Consider the following 14,344-nt stretch of genomic DNA (forward strand, 5'->3'; position numbering starts at 1 on the left):
GAGGTTCTCCGCCACTATGCTAAAACTTCTTCTAGAGTGGTCGAAGGTTAGTAAGATCGCTATTACCTGTTCGTTTATCCTGTAATTTACCCATAATTCAGATTGTATTGCCTCATGTGCTTTTTTTTTTTTTTGCATTTGTTGCCACTGCATGCCATCCACCACGCCGCTGCTCAGGCACAACATCGGGAGATCTATGAGATCTGTTCATTCTTCTCAGTGAGTTTCTTGGACAACTATGTGTCATCGGCTGGCGGCTCAGGAAACCGTGCAGCTTGGCAGGAAGCGCCAGGAAGAGCTCGGCCTCCCTGAACACTTGAGGGCACAAAATGACTCAACTTGCCATGTCTGGAGCTTGGTCTGCCAGCTCCTGCTGGGGAAGAGCGGCGAAGAGAAGCCGTGCTCCTGCAGCCCTGCCTGGCACACAGCTGTGCAAGGAGGTTCAGTGCAGCCATCACCAGATGGTGCTGCTGCATTCAGCCTTGCAAGGTCATTGTGCACAGGGATGTTTTTATTCTTGGAAGAAAATATTGGACTGGGGATGTTTTTTTCCGCTGCTTGGATGTCTGGAGAGTAGGCAGGGTATGTTCTGACTTCATGTCACTAGTCAGTTCTCTTTGAGAACAGGACATTTGGGCTTTGGCTGGGAGTTCAGAATAGGGGTGTGTTCAGATAATGTTTGAGATGATCTGTTCCAGACTGGTTTAAGTGGATAAACAAAACTAATTAGATTCACATTATATGAGTCCACAGGATTGATTTTTTTCCTCCAATGGAAAACTGGCTGGCAACAGGTACTGCTGCTCATCAGAAATATTTATCACTATAGCTCACCTGTTTTTCCATAAGTTTTACAATAGAATCATAGAATCATAGGATGGTTAGAGTTGCAAGGGACCTTCAAAGGTCCCTTCCAACTCTAACCATCCTATGATTCTATGGGACATCCACCATCTCTGGGCAACCTGTTCCAGTGTTCTACAACTCCCATTGTAAAAAATTTTTTCCTAATATCCAATCTAAATCTACCCCCCTCTATTTTAAAACCATTACCCCTCATCCTATCACAACAGGCCCTATTGAACAGCCTCTCCCCATCTTTCTTATAGGCCCCCTTGAGGTACTGGAAGACCACTATCAGGTCTCCCCAGAGCCTTCTCTTCTCCAGGCTGAACAGCCCCAACTCTCTCAGCCTGTCTTCATAGGAGAGGTGCTCCAGCCCTTTTATCATCCTCGTGGCCCTCCTCTGGACCTTCTCCAACTGGTCCATGTTCTTCTTATGTTGGGGACTCCAGAACTGGACACAGTACTGCAGGTGGGGTCTCACCAGGGCAGAGTAGAGGGGGAGAATCACCTTCCTCCACCTGCTCGCTACACTTCTCTTGATGCAACCCAGGATGTGGTTAGCCTTCTGGGCTGCAAGGGTGCATTGCCAGCTCATGTTGAGCTTCTCGTCCACCAACACTCCCAAGTCCTTCTCCTCAGGGCTGCTCTCCATCCATTCCCCACCCAGCCTGTATTTGTGCCTGGGATTGCCAGGACCCAGGTGCAGGACCTTGCACTTGGCCTGGTTGAACTTCATGAGGTTGGCACGGGCCCACCTCTCCAGCCTGTCAAGGTCCCTCTGGATGGCGTCCCTCCCTTCCAGCGTGTCAACGGCACCACACAGCTTGGTGTCATTGGCGAACTTGCTGAGGGTGCACTCTATCCCACTGTCCATGTCACCGACAAAGATGTTGAACAGGGCCGGGCCCAACACGGACCCCTGAGGGACGCCACTCATGACTGGTCTCCACTTGGACATTGAGCCGTTGACCACCACTCTCTGAGTGCGGCCATCCAGCCAACTCCTTATCCACCGAGTGGTCCATCCATCAAACCCATGTCTCTCTAGTTTAGAGAGAAGGATGTCGTGCGGGACAGTGTCAAAAGCTTTGCACAAGTCCAGGTAGATGATGTCAGTTGCTCGTCCCTTGTCCACCGATGCCGTCACCCCATCATAGAAGGCCACCAAATTGGTCAGGCACGATCTGCCCTTGGTGAAGCCATGTTGGCTGTCACCAACCACCTCCTTGCTCTCCATGTGCCTGAGCATGGTTTCCAGGAGAATCTGCTCCATGACCTTGCCAGGCACAGAGGTGAGGCTGACCGGCCTGTAGTTGCCCGGGTCTTCCTTGTTCCCCTTTTTAAAAATGGGGGTTATGTTCCCTCTCTTCCAGTCATCGGGGACCTCACCAGACCGCCACGACTTCTCAAATGCAATGGCCAGTGGCTTGGCAACTTCATCCGCCAGTTCCCTCAGGACCCACGGATGGATCTCATCAGGTCCCGTGGACTTGTGCACCTTCAAGTTCCTCAGATGTTCCCGAACCTGCTCTTCGAGTACAGTGGGCGGTTCTTCATCCTCGCAGTCCCTGCTTGCGCCTTCCACAGCTTGGGTGGTGAGACAAGAGCCCTTATTGGTGAAGACTGAGGCAAAAAAGTCATTGAGTACCTCAGCCTTCTCCATGTCCTGGGTAACCAGGACACCGGTTTCCTTCCAGAGGGGGCCTACATTCTCCTTGGACTTTCTTTTGTCCCCTATATACCTATAGAAGCTTTTCTTGTTGCTTTTTATATCCCTGGCCAGATTCAACTCTGTCAGGGCTTTAGCCTTCCTCACCTGATCCCTGGCCACTCGCACAGCCTCTTTGTAGTCCTCCCAGGCCACCTGTCTCCGCTTCTACCCTCTATAGGCTTATAGGCTTTCTTCTTCACTTTTAGTTGGTCCAAGAGCTCCTTGCTCATCCACGCGAGCCTCCTTGGCCTTTTTGCCCGACTTGTTCTTCATCAGAATGCACCTCTGCTGAGCTTGGAGGAGGTGCTCCTTGAATGTGGACCAACTTTCCTGGGCCTTGCTTTTTTTTTTTTTTTTTTTTTTTTAAGGGCTCAGGTACAGGAATCACATTATCACATGATACTCCAATGAACTAACCTATAGAAAAAGTTCTTCAAGTCTCCTTTCCTATTGCTATTATATATGAAACTCCAGCACAGCAAAGTACTTGACTTTGTGTGATTAAGCAGAGGAAATGGCACCATCTGAACCTTTAAGTAGGAGATTTTGGTCTTCTCCTTGTTTGTACCAGTAAATATGTCAGCCAGTCATTACTTCCTACAAATTGCTTGGGAAGGCTTTCATCTCTGCTTCTTCAGAAAACTGAGGAAAAGGTCAAGAGAAAAAAATTGATAGTATTACAGCAGTTTGTGATTGTAATTCATGTTTATCTATTAATTATAGTTTCCAACCTCCAAGAGCTCCTGTGAGTCTGAGTTGGTATTCAGACTTCTAAGAAGGGTTTATCTGCACTGTTAGGGGAGCCTACAGAAGTTTTAATTTCCTTAAGGCAAATAGATCCAGCGCAGGAAATTTAGAGGCAAACCAGACATGCTGGGCTAAGAAAAATTTTTTTCTTTTTTAATTGACATTCTTCATTGCTAGTGCACTGAGCTCTTCGAAGGCCTCTAAGCAAAGTAAAACCTGTGTTTGATGATTTGGAGTTTAGAGAGCAAGTACTCCAGCCTTTATAAAGCCTTCAGCCTCATCCTGTGGACATTCATGCTGGGTGCTTTAAAGTTTGGGCTGTTTTTAAGTCTTGTCTGCAGCCATTACAGAGAGTCCTGGTGAAGTTTTCTAAGACTTGTGCGTTGCGCATGATGGTCAGTATGGATTCTGTCCAGGCTCACATGGACTCCAAGGGACAGCTCACAACTACGAAAGCTAGTGGTGATGGAAGCGCAAAATGACAAATAATGATGCTCTTGAGAAGGTAAATGAGGGGCTTTTTTATTTTATGGTGTCATGAAAGAAGAATAGTGGTGAATCAAGGAATTAAAGCAATGGTAGCTATATAGCTGATAAAAAAAAAAATTATTTCTGACCAGCTTACTTCTGTGCGATGGAGGAATCCAAAAACATATAAAGATTAAAACCAGAATATCTGTAGGGAAAAGAAACCTGCCCACAATGATCATAGCTAATGTTACAATGCATTTCAGAAGGAACATCAACCCAACAAAAAAAATATAAATCCCTAAATCTTGAAGTCTTTTATGGGATCAGACTACTCTGTGTTTGCTCAGCCTTGCCTTCTGTTAAAACACCTGGAGCTGGTCACTCCTGGAAACAAGATCCCAGACCCTGCGGTGGCTGGATTTTGTGCAGTTTGGCAATTTCTGAGATTAAGCCTGTGTTCTTGCCCAGGGCAAGCTGTCCTAACCAAGCTCAAAAATTCTTAAACACTTATCTCCTAGTAGTGATAGATCACAGAACTTAAAAGCCTTGCAAGGAGACCTGTCAAAAGTTTGATTTAAGGGTCTGCGAGTTTTTCTGGCAGAACTGTTGCTTACATGAGAGGAGTGATCACATTACTGAACCTGTTCCACCTGCTCTCTCCTGAGAAGGCAATGGGAGCCCTGCTCTGTCTCAGGGTGGAAGGAGCCTTGGCTCGGTGCTCCTGCCAAACTTGGAGCGCCTAGAAGGAGAAAGGCGTGTGGGGAAGAGGGCAAGGAGGAAAGGGGGTGGGAAACCAGAGGCAGTCTGCTAGGGAATGGGTAAAACATGAAAGATGAAGGGGCTGAGGGGAGAGGAATAGGCTGGAAAAGTAAAAACAAACAAACAAACAAAAACACAAAAGAAAGACACACACCAAAAAAAGAGGCTGCATGCTCTCAGCAAGCCTTGGCACCATCCAGCTGTGGCGTGGACCTTCAAATGACCACATCTTCCTCTGCGGGGACTGCCACCTCATTCGGACAACGTCAGCCAAACTATCACCAGGAAAGCAGGGTTTCACTGCTCCCCGACCCGCTCCACACCATCGTGCTGTGAACTTCGGGAAGTAATTAAAAGTATTTAAATTCTGACTTTATTAAGTGCAACGAAAAACCAGAAGAAATCCACCCCCAAAACAAACCCTGCACGCCGAGTGCCAAGGATATTACTCACACGCAGTTAACCCCAAAAGGCAGGGCTGTCACAATAAACTTTTCAAGAGCAAAAGCTCCCAGTTAGAGAGCCCTGCTCCGGGGTGGCGGTGCTGCGAAACCCGGCTGGGACAGCCCGGGCACAGGGCAGCGGGGGCGGGCAGCGCTGGGCCCCCAGCGCCTCTCCCCGCGGCCTCAGCCCTTCCGCGGGAGGCGTGGGACGGGCCGGGAAGGGGCTGCGGCAGCCGAGTGGGGGGAGTTTGGGAGACCGAGGGGTCTGTACTTGGGGAGACAGGTTGCTTGCCGGCGCTCCCCACTACTGCCGGCCGCACCTGTGCTAATGGCGAGGGGGGAGGTGGGAGCACCGGCGGGACGGGGCCGGGCCAGCGCCCGTCCCGCCCGCTCCATACCCCGCGCCCGCCCTCACGGCGCGGGTTCGCGGCTCCTCCCCGCCCTCCCACGCCCCAGGTGTTCCCCCGCTGGCCTCGCCTCGCCTCGCTTCGCAGAGCCCAACCAAGCCGAACCGCGCCGCTCCCCTTCAGCAGAAGAGGGCCGAGCTGGGCGGCGGAGCGGCCGCCCGCTGCCGCGGGAGGTGGGCGGTGCGCGGGGTGGGGGGGCGGCGGTTTCGGGGCCCCGGCATGGTCCGGGGGCGGGAGCGCCGCCGCCGCCCGGCCCCCTGAAGAGGAGCGGTGGGGCTGGCGACCGGCCCGGCTCCGCGGGAGAGGGGTCTGGCTTTCCTCCGGGCGCCCCGGGGCGAGGGGTGGGCGGCCATGTCCGGAGCCGTGAAGTTCAACGGGTACCTGAAGGTGCGGATCGGGGAGGCGGTGGGCCTGCAGCCCACCCGCTGGTCCCTCCGGCACTCGCTCTTCCGCAAGGGCTACCAGCTCCTGGACCCTTATGTCACCGTCAGCGTGGACCAGGTACGGGTTGGGCAGACCAGCACCAAGCAGAAGACCAACAAACCCACCTACAACGAGGAGTTCTCCACCACGGTTACCGACGGCCACCAGATTGAGCTGTCCGTCTTCCACGACACCCCCATCGGCTACGATGACTTCGTGGCCAACTGCACCCTACACTTCCAGGACCTCTTGCGCTCCGCCGGCCCCAGCGACAGCTTCGAGGGCTGGGTAAGTAGCCATCTCGAGGAGAAGCTGGAACCCTGCTCCTCTCCGAATGAATGAAGGCGCTGGAAGGGTGCTTTGCAGAACCAGGGCTTGTCCTTGCACGCCTGCGCCGCGGATGCGCGCGGCCTGGCCCCTGTGTTGGCGTGTACACAGGTGTACCTTCGTGCGTCTGCTTGTGCTCTGTGCTTTAAATTTGCTTAGAATTCTACTCAGGCTGCTTCCTCAGCTGATGCATTTTGGGACCCTGAGAACAAAAAGTCTCAGCTGTCATAGCTTGGGGGTTGAGACCCTGGAGCTGAGGGCTGTGAAGTCTCTCGTAGCGGAGAAAAGAATTGGAATACATAACCAGGAGAGTACACCTGCAGGCTCACACCGTCATGTGCCTTCCCTCTTCTTAACGCACAGAGACCTGCTTGGAAATGTGGGTCCCCGGGGTGGGATGTGTTTCTGCTCAGATTACACAATTGTTTGATGTGTGCATGTGAATTTCTTAGACTTTTTAACCGAATGGCAGGACTAGTCTTGCGTCTGTTATATACACCACTGAGCTAGTTGAACACAGTTTCACTCACAGCTAATTTTAGGTTATTTCCATGTAGATGTTGCTTGCATCCGGCCCAGAGAACCTCATTTATGTTTTAGTCCTAATGGTAAGTGAAAGGAATAGTACAGGCTCTACAGTTGTGCCTTTGCTTCCAGTACTGTGAAGGAGGAGGAAGTGACTGCATTGATCCAGACAGTAGTTTGCTTGTAAATGTTAGGTTAAAAAAGAAAAAAAGCAACAAAAAAGAAAAAGAAGGCATTTCCTCTGGGTAGAGAAGGTGCAGAAGAGCTTAGAATTTCCGAGGTTAAGATAGGCATTAGCTTTTTGAGGCCAGGAAGTTCAGCACGCGTGGTCAGGTAACCACCACAATAAACCCAGGCGTGGAGGAAAGAGAGCTGACACTGTAGAGAACAGATAGGCATCTCGATCGTATCGCTGGGGAGAACGCTGGTGCTTTCTGTTCTCAGCTGGTGTCTGTGACAGAGGTGTGATGCTGCATCTCCGGGGTGATTGCAGGGAAAGACCAGTTGAAGGATTGATTAATAGGTGTATAGTGGTACTTTTTTTTTTTTTTTGTTCTTCTTATGGTGCACTTGAGTACCTTATGGATAGGCTTGAGTTTCATGCACTAAAGGTAATCTGTCTCAGGTAGTCACTGATGTGATTTTGTGTCTGGCAGAGGGATCCAAGCTTGCCTTGAACGGCTTAGCTCAGGTATTGCTCCTGACAGCACGGCCAGAGCTGAGTTCATGGGGGTTTGCTCGGTGGGCGCGTACCCAGCTTCCCAGACTGGTTGTGCTGCTGGAGAGAAACTGCTCCTGGCGCTTGTGCTAAACCAGTTTTAAATACAGAACAGACCCCTGTGTGCCAGGGCAAAGGAGTGAGCTCAGGATAGAGAGCTTTGGGTTTGAGGATTTTCTTCACATTTCATTTGCTGGGAGTGTTTCCTCTTTGCTGCTGAGAGAGGCCCTGGTCAGGACTGCTCTGCTGCAGAGGTGGTGGCCTTATTTACATTACCAAAATATCTGTAATAATACTCCCTCCGGTGTGGATGTGTGCATGTCCAGGGTTCCTTTCATTTCATCCATCTTGCAGTGCTGATTTTTAGGACAGGTGCAGTCTGTGGCCTGAAATGCTTGTTTGGTCTTTGGTGAGGGAAGTTTTTAATCCCTGCTGGGTAGGCACGTGTTTTATGAACTCCTGTACCTGTGAGGTGATGGGGGCAATGGGGTGGGAAATCAGTGAGTTTTTTAACAACACTGATGTAAACTGGACATGTAGACAGAGGCTAAAAGCTGCTGCTCTCCTTTTCAGTTGATGTCTAAAAATGACAACTGGGGTGGATTTAGTGGGGAGTGAGCAAGCGTTTGTCTTCTGTTCCCTTTCTCCTCTCTGCTTCCTTTTGACTTGCTTCGTTAGCCTCTCACATAGCGTGCAGCCAGGATCACATGATGACAGGGAACAGCATCTTGCCCTGATAATTTAATATGTCTTGATAAATCCAGCAAGGCTGTCACGGGGTTTTCTGTAATGAGAAGGATAGGAAATGCTGGTTTGTACTAACCCAAGGTCCGTGAACTGCTGGCACGATACAAGACACTACACAGGATTTGTAGATGATTTGCAACACCTCCACTCTGAAATCCTTCATAGGGCCCTTTTTCCATCCCCGAAGCAAGACCATACGTAGGCAAAGAAGGAGTGAATGGAGTTAGGGGAAAATTGGTGAATCCTCAGAGTTTAATCTGGTTTACACTTACTTGGCTGTGCACAATTTTTCATTTTGATTTGAAATAGAATTTTTACTTTTGCTTTTACTCTTGCTTTTCAGAGACAAGGACAAGAATGTATTGATTAACTCCAAATGCTCCTTGGGTTGGTTAGAGCCAAGCAGGGCATGGCAGCTGGCTGCCTCTGCTCCCCGAGCTCCCCTCCGGAGAGCCGAGCTGCTGGGGTTACCCGGGACAGTCCCTTCACGCTGCCCTGAAAGTTTCAGTGGGAGCTCTCAGGCTCATGCTGCTCTGTTTATAAATGTGGATTTTCTCCTGCTGAAAAAAAAAAGAGAAGAAAAGTGATTAGTTGTAACATTGATCGCCACTTAGTGTGAGAACTGTAGGAAGTGCCCGCAAGAGGCAAGTAGGAGCAGCTGGTGTGTAAGCATTGGTGCTTCCCAGATGACTTGCAGGAACATCGCTGCAATTATGACCCCGAACACTTATGCAGATGATTAAGTGTATGGACATGAACTGTCTCATCAGTAATGCTTGTACACCTGAGTCATCCCACTGGCTACTGGGACAGAGTTCTCTGTTCGCGGTTTACCTTAAAATCCATGTTCCAGAGACTCTTCCAAACTGACCCTTTTTCTTCTAACCATTTTCATTGTTTTCTGAAGTCTTTCTAGTAAACACATTAGCATGACCTGGATATTTTTTAATTTGCCTATTAGTTGTTAAACACATTTGACTAATTTTACACAAATCAAATCTGTAAGAGCTGAACTTCAGGATCCTTCTCTCTGTTTCCCATTTCTTATATTTACCTGTCAAGCTGCAGAGCAGTCGTTTTTATTAATATTGTCAATTAAATGCCATCTTGCCTTCAGCATGCTTGAATGTCATTAAAACCAGGAGCAATCTCTCTGGTACGGTGTTCTTTCTGGTAGGCATTTCCCTGTGTGGGTGTGAAATTGTGCAAACCTGAATGGTAGCATTTTACACAGGTGCGCATGACCCTGCCAGGTGCAACGCAGCAGAGAGTTAAGCCGTCTGCTGTCCGAAAGCCGTTCTGTTCTGATTTACATCAGGGTTGAAACTTGTTTTTTAAAGCATTTAGTTTTGCATCAGCGTGCGCTAAGATCTTTTTACTCGGCATATGCATCTTTAAAAGGTGGTGTCTCCTCTGTAACTGCCTCTGAGTGCAGTATCAAAAGCAGTCGTGTGTCAGCGAAACAACACAAATAATTTGGAGTACTGAGTTGTAACTTAAAGGGGAGATGTTTGCAATACACAGGATTATTCCTCTGAGTTTTATGTAGTAGCTGAAGTAATTTTTAGGCTTGGGGAAACACTATTTACAGATACTGAGTTGCATCATTACTAGGGGATTATTTAATTATGATTGTAAAAATTGTTCGTCCCTGGGTAGAGAAGTTGTAGTTTCTAGGACTTTAACAAGGAGTTAAAATTCAACCTTGATCTTGGAGTAGCAAGTTATCGGAGTATACTGAAGGAAATAAGATAACAGATGGACTATAAGATTAATGAGCCAATCGCAGCTTCCTGATGAGTTTGTTACCATTTGCTCATGTGTGCAGGAAGAGATTAAGACAAATAATTCTCATGCATTCCTTAACTTGAGCTCTTTTGCCTGTATCCTTTCGTATGATTTTTTTTTTCTTTCTTAAGGCAAAGAGGATTGTGTTTTACCCATGTTCATGTGCAATTGTGTTTGTTGAACGTTGAAATGAAGAGTTAAAGGAGAATGCAACCCTTCCCCAGTGCATCGTGACCTTGGCAGAGAGCCAGGGTGCTGCAGGTCCAACACGGTGCGGTTGCTTCTTGTTTTGGCTCCCGCTTCGCTGCAGAGCGTTCTCCAGGTGGGCAAAGCTTGCGTCGGGAAGCCCAAAATACCTCAGAGCTGTTGACAAAGGGTTTTTGCGATGCAGTATTCTATGTCTGCATCAGCCTGTGTCCACCTGTACAGATGGACCGCAGCTTGTAGAGCAGGAATAAATGATGTCTCCTTCCAGAGCAGGCTGAGATGAGGAGCAATAACCATCTGTCCCTACGATTTCTGTTTCCATGCATGTGACAACCATGTATGTAGTGCAGATCTCTGATCTGTGTGAAAGTCATGCTGCACATTAAATGCACACTGGGCTTGAGTAAACTAAGCTCCTTCCCTCTTTCTTGCTAAGTTTTAAGTTGTTTCTGGAAGTATTATTACTGATATGCAGTTATTACATTGAATGGGAATAGTGGAGAGAAACACGCATTGCAGAAGGTAGGATGGTTTTTGAAAGCTACCAGAATTTTGGCTTCTGTTTCTTTCCTTTAGCATACAATTGTCCATTGGCCCTCCAAACAAACCCTTCAAAATGCCAGGAGAGTCCTGTGCATCAGGGCTACCCAAGAGTGCCCTGCTGCCTAAAACAAAGGCTGTAATAAATAAAAGAAAAAATGTTGCTATTTGTCAAGTATTAAATAATCCCGAGGTGCGTGATTCTAATAGCAGCTTTACTGATCAAGGCAGGTGAGAAAGCCTAGAGCTGATGGTGTCACAAACAGCTGCACACCTCCTGCCCTGGTTCAGCACCAGAAGTTGAGCTAGTTGGGAGTCTTATTTCTTGCTCGTCCACAAGCTCCTCCCCAGTAAACAGCCTGTCTGGCAACTGTGAACATCCTTGCAGAACATAGGCATTTTGCTTGAGAGTGTCCTAGGCTGGAAAGGTTTGGTCAAAGCATGAGAAGAGCCAGCTTCCAGCAGTCAGAGCCGCTGGGATGCCAGCACGGTACTGCAGGACTGGAGTTTGTGCCTTGGCTTCGAACTGGGTACAGCGGGATATGAGTTTAGCTGTCCTTTACGCAGCTGAATGCCTGGTCCTGCTGCAGTACCGGCTTTCTAGTGTGTTCCTTAGTCTGTATTTCCACAGCTGTGTCTTGAGAACTGTTGCTTTGATGCTGTTGGAGTTGGGAAGGGCTCTGGGAATGCCAGAGAGGTGTGCAGGAGGGGAACATGCTTTCCCACCCCATGCAGTTTGGCTGGCATGGGCTGTGCAAGTATCACCATGTTGCTTTCCCTGGCTGAGGTGAAAACCTGAGGTGAAAATTCAACCCAACCCCCCCTGAGAAGTACCCAGACCCTCTGGCTCCATGGTGTGGTGGGCATGTAGGTTTCCAGCTGGAGTCTGGATCGCTCCCTGTGCAGTTGGCTTGTGAGCCCAGGCTCCCTTTGCCTGCCAGCCCACGCACCGGTGCTTCGGCTCTCTGGCTTGGTAGCAATTTCTCGACGTCGGGTGGAGCGGGAGGCTGGGAGAGGCCCCGGCTCAAAGAGTCACACAAGATTTTCTGGAGTTGTTTGTGGAAGCCCTTGCTAATGTGGTTGCTGAGGTGCGGGGTTGGCTTTGGGTTAGATTTCTGTTTCTGCCGCTGCTGGTTGCTCAGCGGGTGGTGTTGCTGCTGAATTGTCTGCAAGCCCCAGTGAGAGGGAGCGGGCCAGGGGCTCATGCCCCTGTCTCCCTCAGCAGCGTTCGTCATGGCAGAAGCATCTCCTGAGGGTGTTTGCAGACCTGTGCGACCAGCCCTGGGGTTGCACTTTTCAGAGGGGCTGTGTGTGGAGGAGGAGGAGGGGCAGCGGGGTGACAGCAGCGCGGGTGAGCCCAGCGCCCCAGGAAGCTCCATCCCCAGCCCTGCTCTCTGCACGGCCTCGCCTTGCTCTCTTCACATCTTAAATTTAGCTTTTCCCACAAGTTTTTCTGTAAAAATGCGTTTCAGCCAGGCTCTCCGAGGCTTTCCGTTTGGAGTATTTTCTGAGTAATGATTTGCTTTCTGGCCATTTTGGGCTTATAGGCAATAAACCCCGCAGAAAAGATTGTCTAGGGGGCTGTTTCAGCTATGGAAATGCCATTAGAAAGTCTGCTGATTTACAGTGTAATTTGATATGAAAGCATATCCCTTACTGAAGGGAATAAGACTCCTACCCTTTCTTTGCAAACTATTAAAGCTCCTTTGATCTTTAAGGCTTGATTGTAGCTATTGTGCTTCGCTAATACAATCAAGAAATCCGGGACCTTTTGTGTAACCATGGAGAAAAAGACGAACAGAAGAGCTGTCAAGTGAAATGAGCGCTGGCAGCTTTTCTAAAGGATTCTGGATCAGGCATCGCGCCTGCTTGCCTCCCAAATCTCAGCCGATTTCGGCACGCCGTTAATACACGTCAAACCACGCTGCAGACTTAATTTCTTCTGGAGACAGCGAGCAATCTTTGTTCTGATTGCTTATTCCACCCCAACATTTTTTGTAGGGCCATGGAGTGAACCAGGCTGGAGTCCTAGATAACCAACCTGGCCGTTATGTCCCGGCGGAGCTCACATGGCGGTTGTTCCTCTCCCGAGCCGTGCCCTCGGTTCTGCTGGTACAAGAAGCCCTGGCTGGTTGCAGGGGAAAAGTTCTCTTTATAATTATATCAAAGATAGCAAATGTATGTCTGAAAACTAAGCGCATCCTGAAGCGTCCAATTAATGTTGCTAAGCCAGACAAACTACTTACATTTCTGCAATGCCAATGACATTTTTTTTTTATTCTTTGACATCATGAGATGTTCTTGTTGCTCGGGCAAGTCAATCACTGAGGAAGCCATCCTGCTTTATTTTGAAAGCCAGCACCATGAACAGATGCAAGCTGAATTTTGTTGTGTTAGCGCGATGCTGTGCGAGAGCAAGCGTTCCTCAGCAATTCTGGCACTGCCGATATTCAGCACTAAAATCTTGGTGTCTGTGCTGAGGTGATGGAAAAAATTGCTTTTTCACTGCCTGTGCGAGGCCTTGTGTGCCCTTGTGCCCTTGTTATGCTAGACCAGAGGCATCTAATCGATGACCAGATCTATCCTACGGGCCTGACAGAGCAGTTTTACCAGCTCCCGGCTTTGGTCTTTCCTGAGGCTCCTCAGATGTGGGGCAGGGGGCAAGCTGCAGGCAGAAGAGTCACTCTGGTGTCCGCCAGCTTGTTTTCGGTCGCTCTTTTCCTTGTGGGACCCACTGCATCTCCAGAAAGCCGCGTGCTCTTTAGCCCAGGGGTGATCCATGTCCTGATGGAGGGATGCAGCTGTCAAGACAAGAGGTGCATCAGCGACACACAGGGGATGCCTGCGTCTTGTCTGTGTGAGAGATGGATGTTGGATCCAGGGCTGTCTCCTCTGAGTGCCACCTCACAAACCAGTGACCCCAACCTGGGAAGGCTGGTGGCCCTGGCACTGTGGGACTTCAGGTCTGGGACATGATTTCAGCTTGTCCACTGGCCCTCCTTGGCACGGGATGGGAATTTCTGCGCTCCATGATGGAGCGTAGACCTGTCCTTTGGGTCGACCGCTCCTGAGAGCATGCCGCTCTGACTATAGTTACACACAAGCTTTGCCAATACAAAAAAATGTTGGCAGGGGAGGAGGGAGAGGAGTGTGAACCTGTAGATGACATTGTTAAAGACTTTTTCTTGGTGTTCACCTGCCAAGTTGTGTAAGTATTGAATTTTGTGAGTAAGTTGATTGTATTTGTGTCAGTGATAGAGTGGCAGCTCTCCAGGCTCCTTCCAGGAGAGGTCTTCTTGCTGCTGAACAGACAGGAGGTGAAGTACTGGAGCAGAAACAAAAGTTGGGCAGCTTTGGTAGCTGACTTTGGCTTGTGAGATGGGAGACAGGTTTTTTTTGTTGTTTTTGTTTGTTTGTTTGTTTTGGTTTTTTGTTTTTGTTTTGTTTTGTTTTTGTTTGGTTTTTTTTAACTTTTTATTTCCATACAGATATTTCTGTCAAAAGGAGGAGAGGCAGAAAATATATCAATGCACGGCATATTTCTAAATGTGTGATTTTGTATGTGAGTATTGCATGTCTGCAGTGCGTTTTAAAAAAAATAAATTGATAAAATCATTTGCAGCATGAAATCACTTGACAGATCAGCAGCACCCTGTAACCTCTCAGATGGAGGCAAGTGAGGGAG

The 14,344-nt window shown here is 48.9% G+C and overlaps 1 protein-coding gene across 1 annotated transcript in view; it reads left to right on the forward strand.

Annotated features, from left to right (window-relative positions):
- The first annotated feature begins 5,677 nt into the window (after window positions 1–5,677).
- PRKCH (protein kinase C eta) overlaps window positions 5,678–14,344 on the forward strand; it is a 119,634-nt gene continuing 110,967 nt past the window's right edge. The window contains exon 1 of the mRNA XM_086748192.1: window positions 5,678–6,095. Within this exon, the coding sequence (XP_086604318.1) occupies window positions 5,736–6,095 (360 nt within the window). The 5' untranslated portion in view covers window positions 5,678–5,735. The remainder of the gene's footprint in view (window positions 6,096–14,344) is intronic.

This window comes from Chlamydotis macqueenii, chromosome 5, assembly GCF_036417535.1.
Source record: "Chlamydotis macqueenii isolate bChlMac1 chromosome 5, bChlMac1.mat, whole genome shotgun sequence".
NCBI classification, from domain to species: domain Eukaryota; kingdom Metazoa; phylum Chordata; class Aves; order Otidiformes; family Otididae; genus Chlamydotis; species Chlamydotis macqueenii.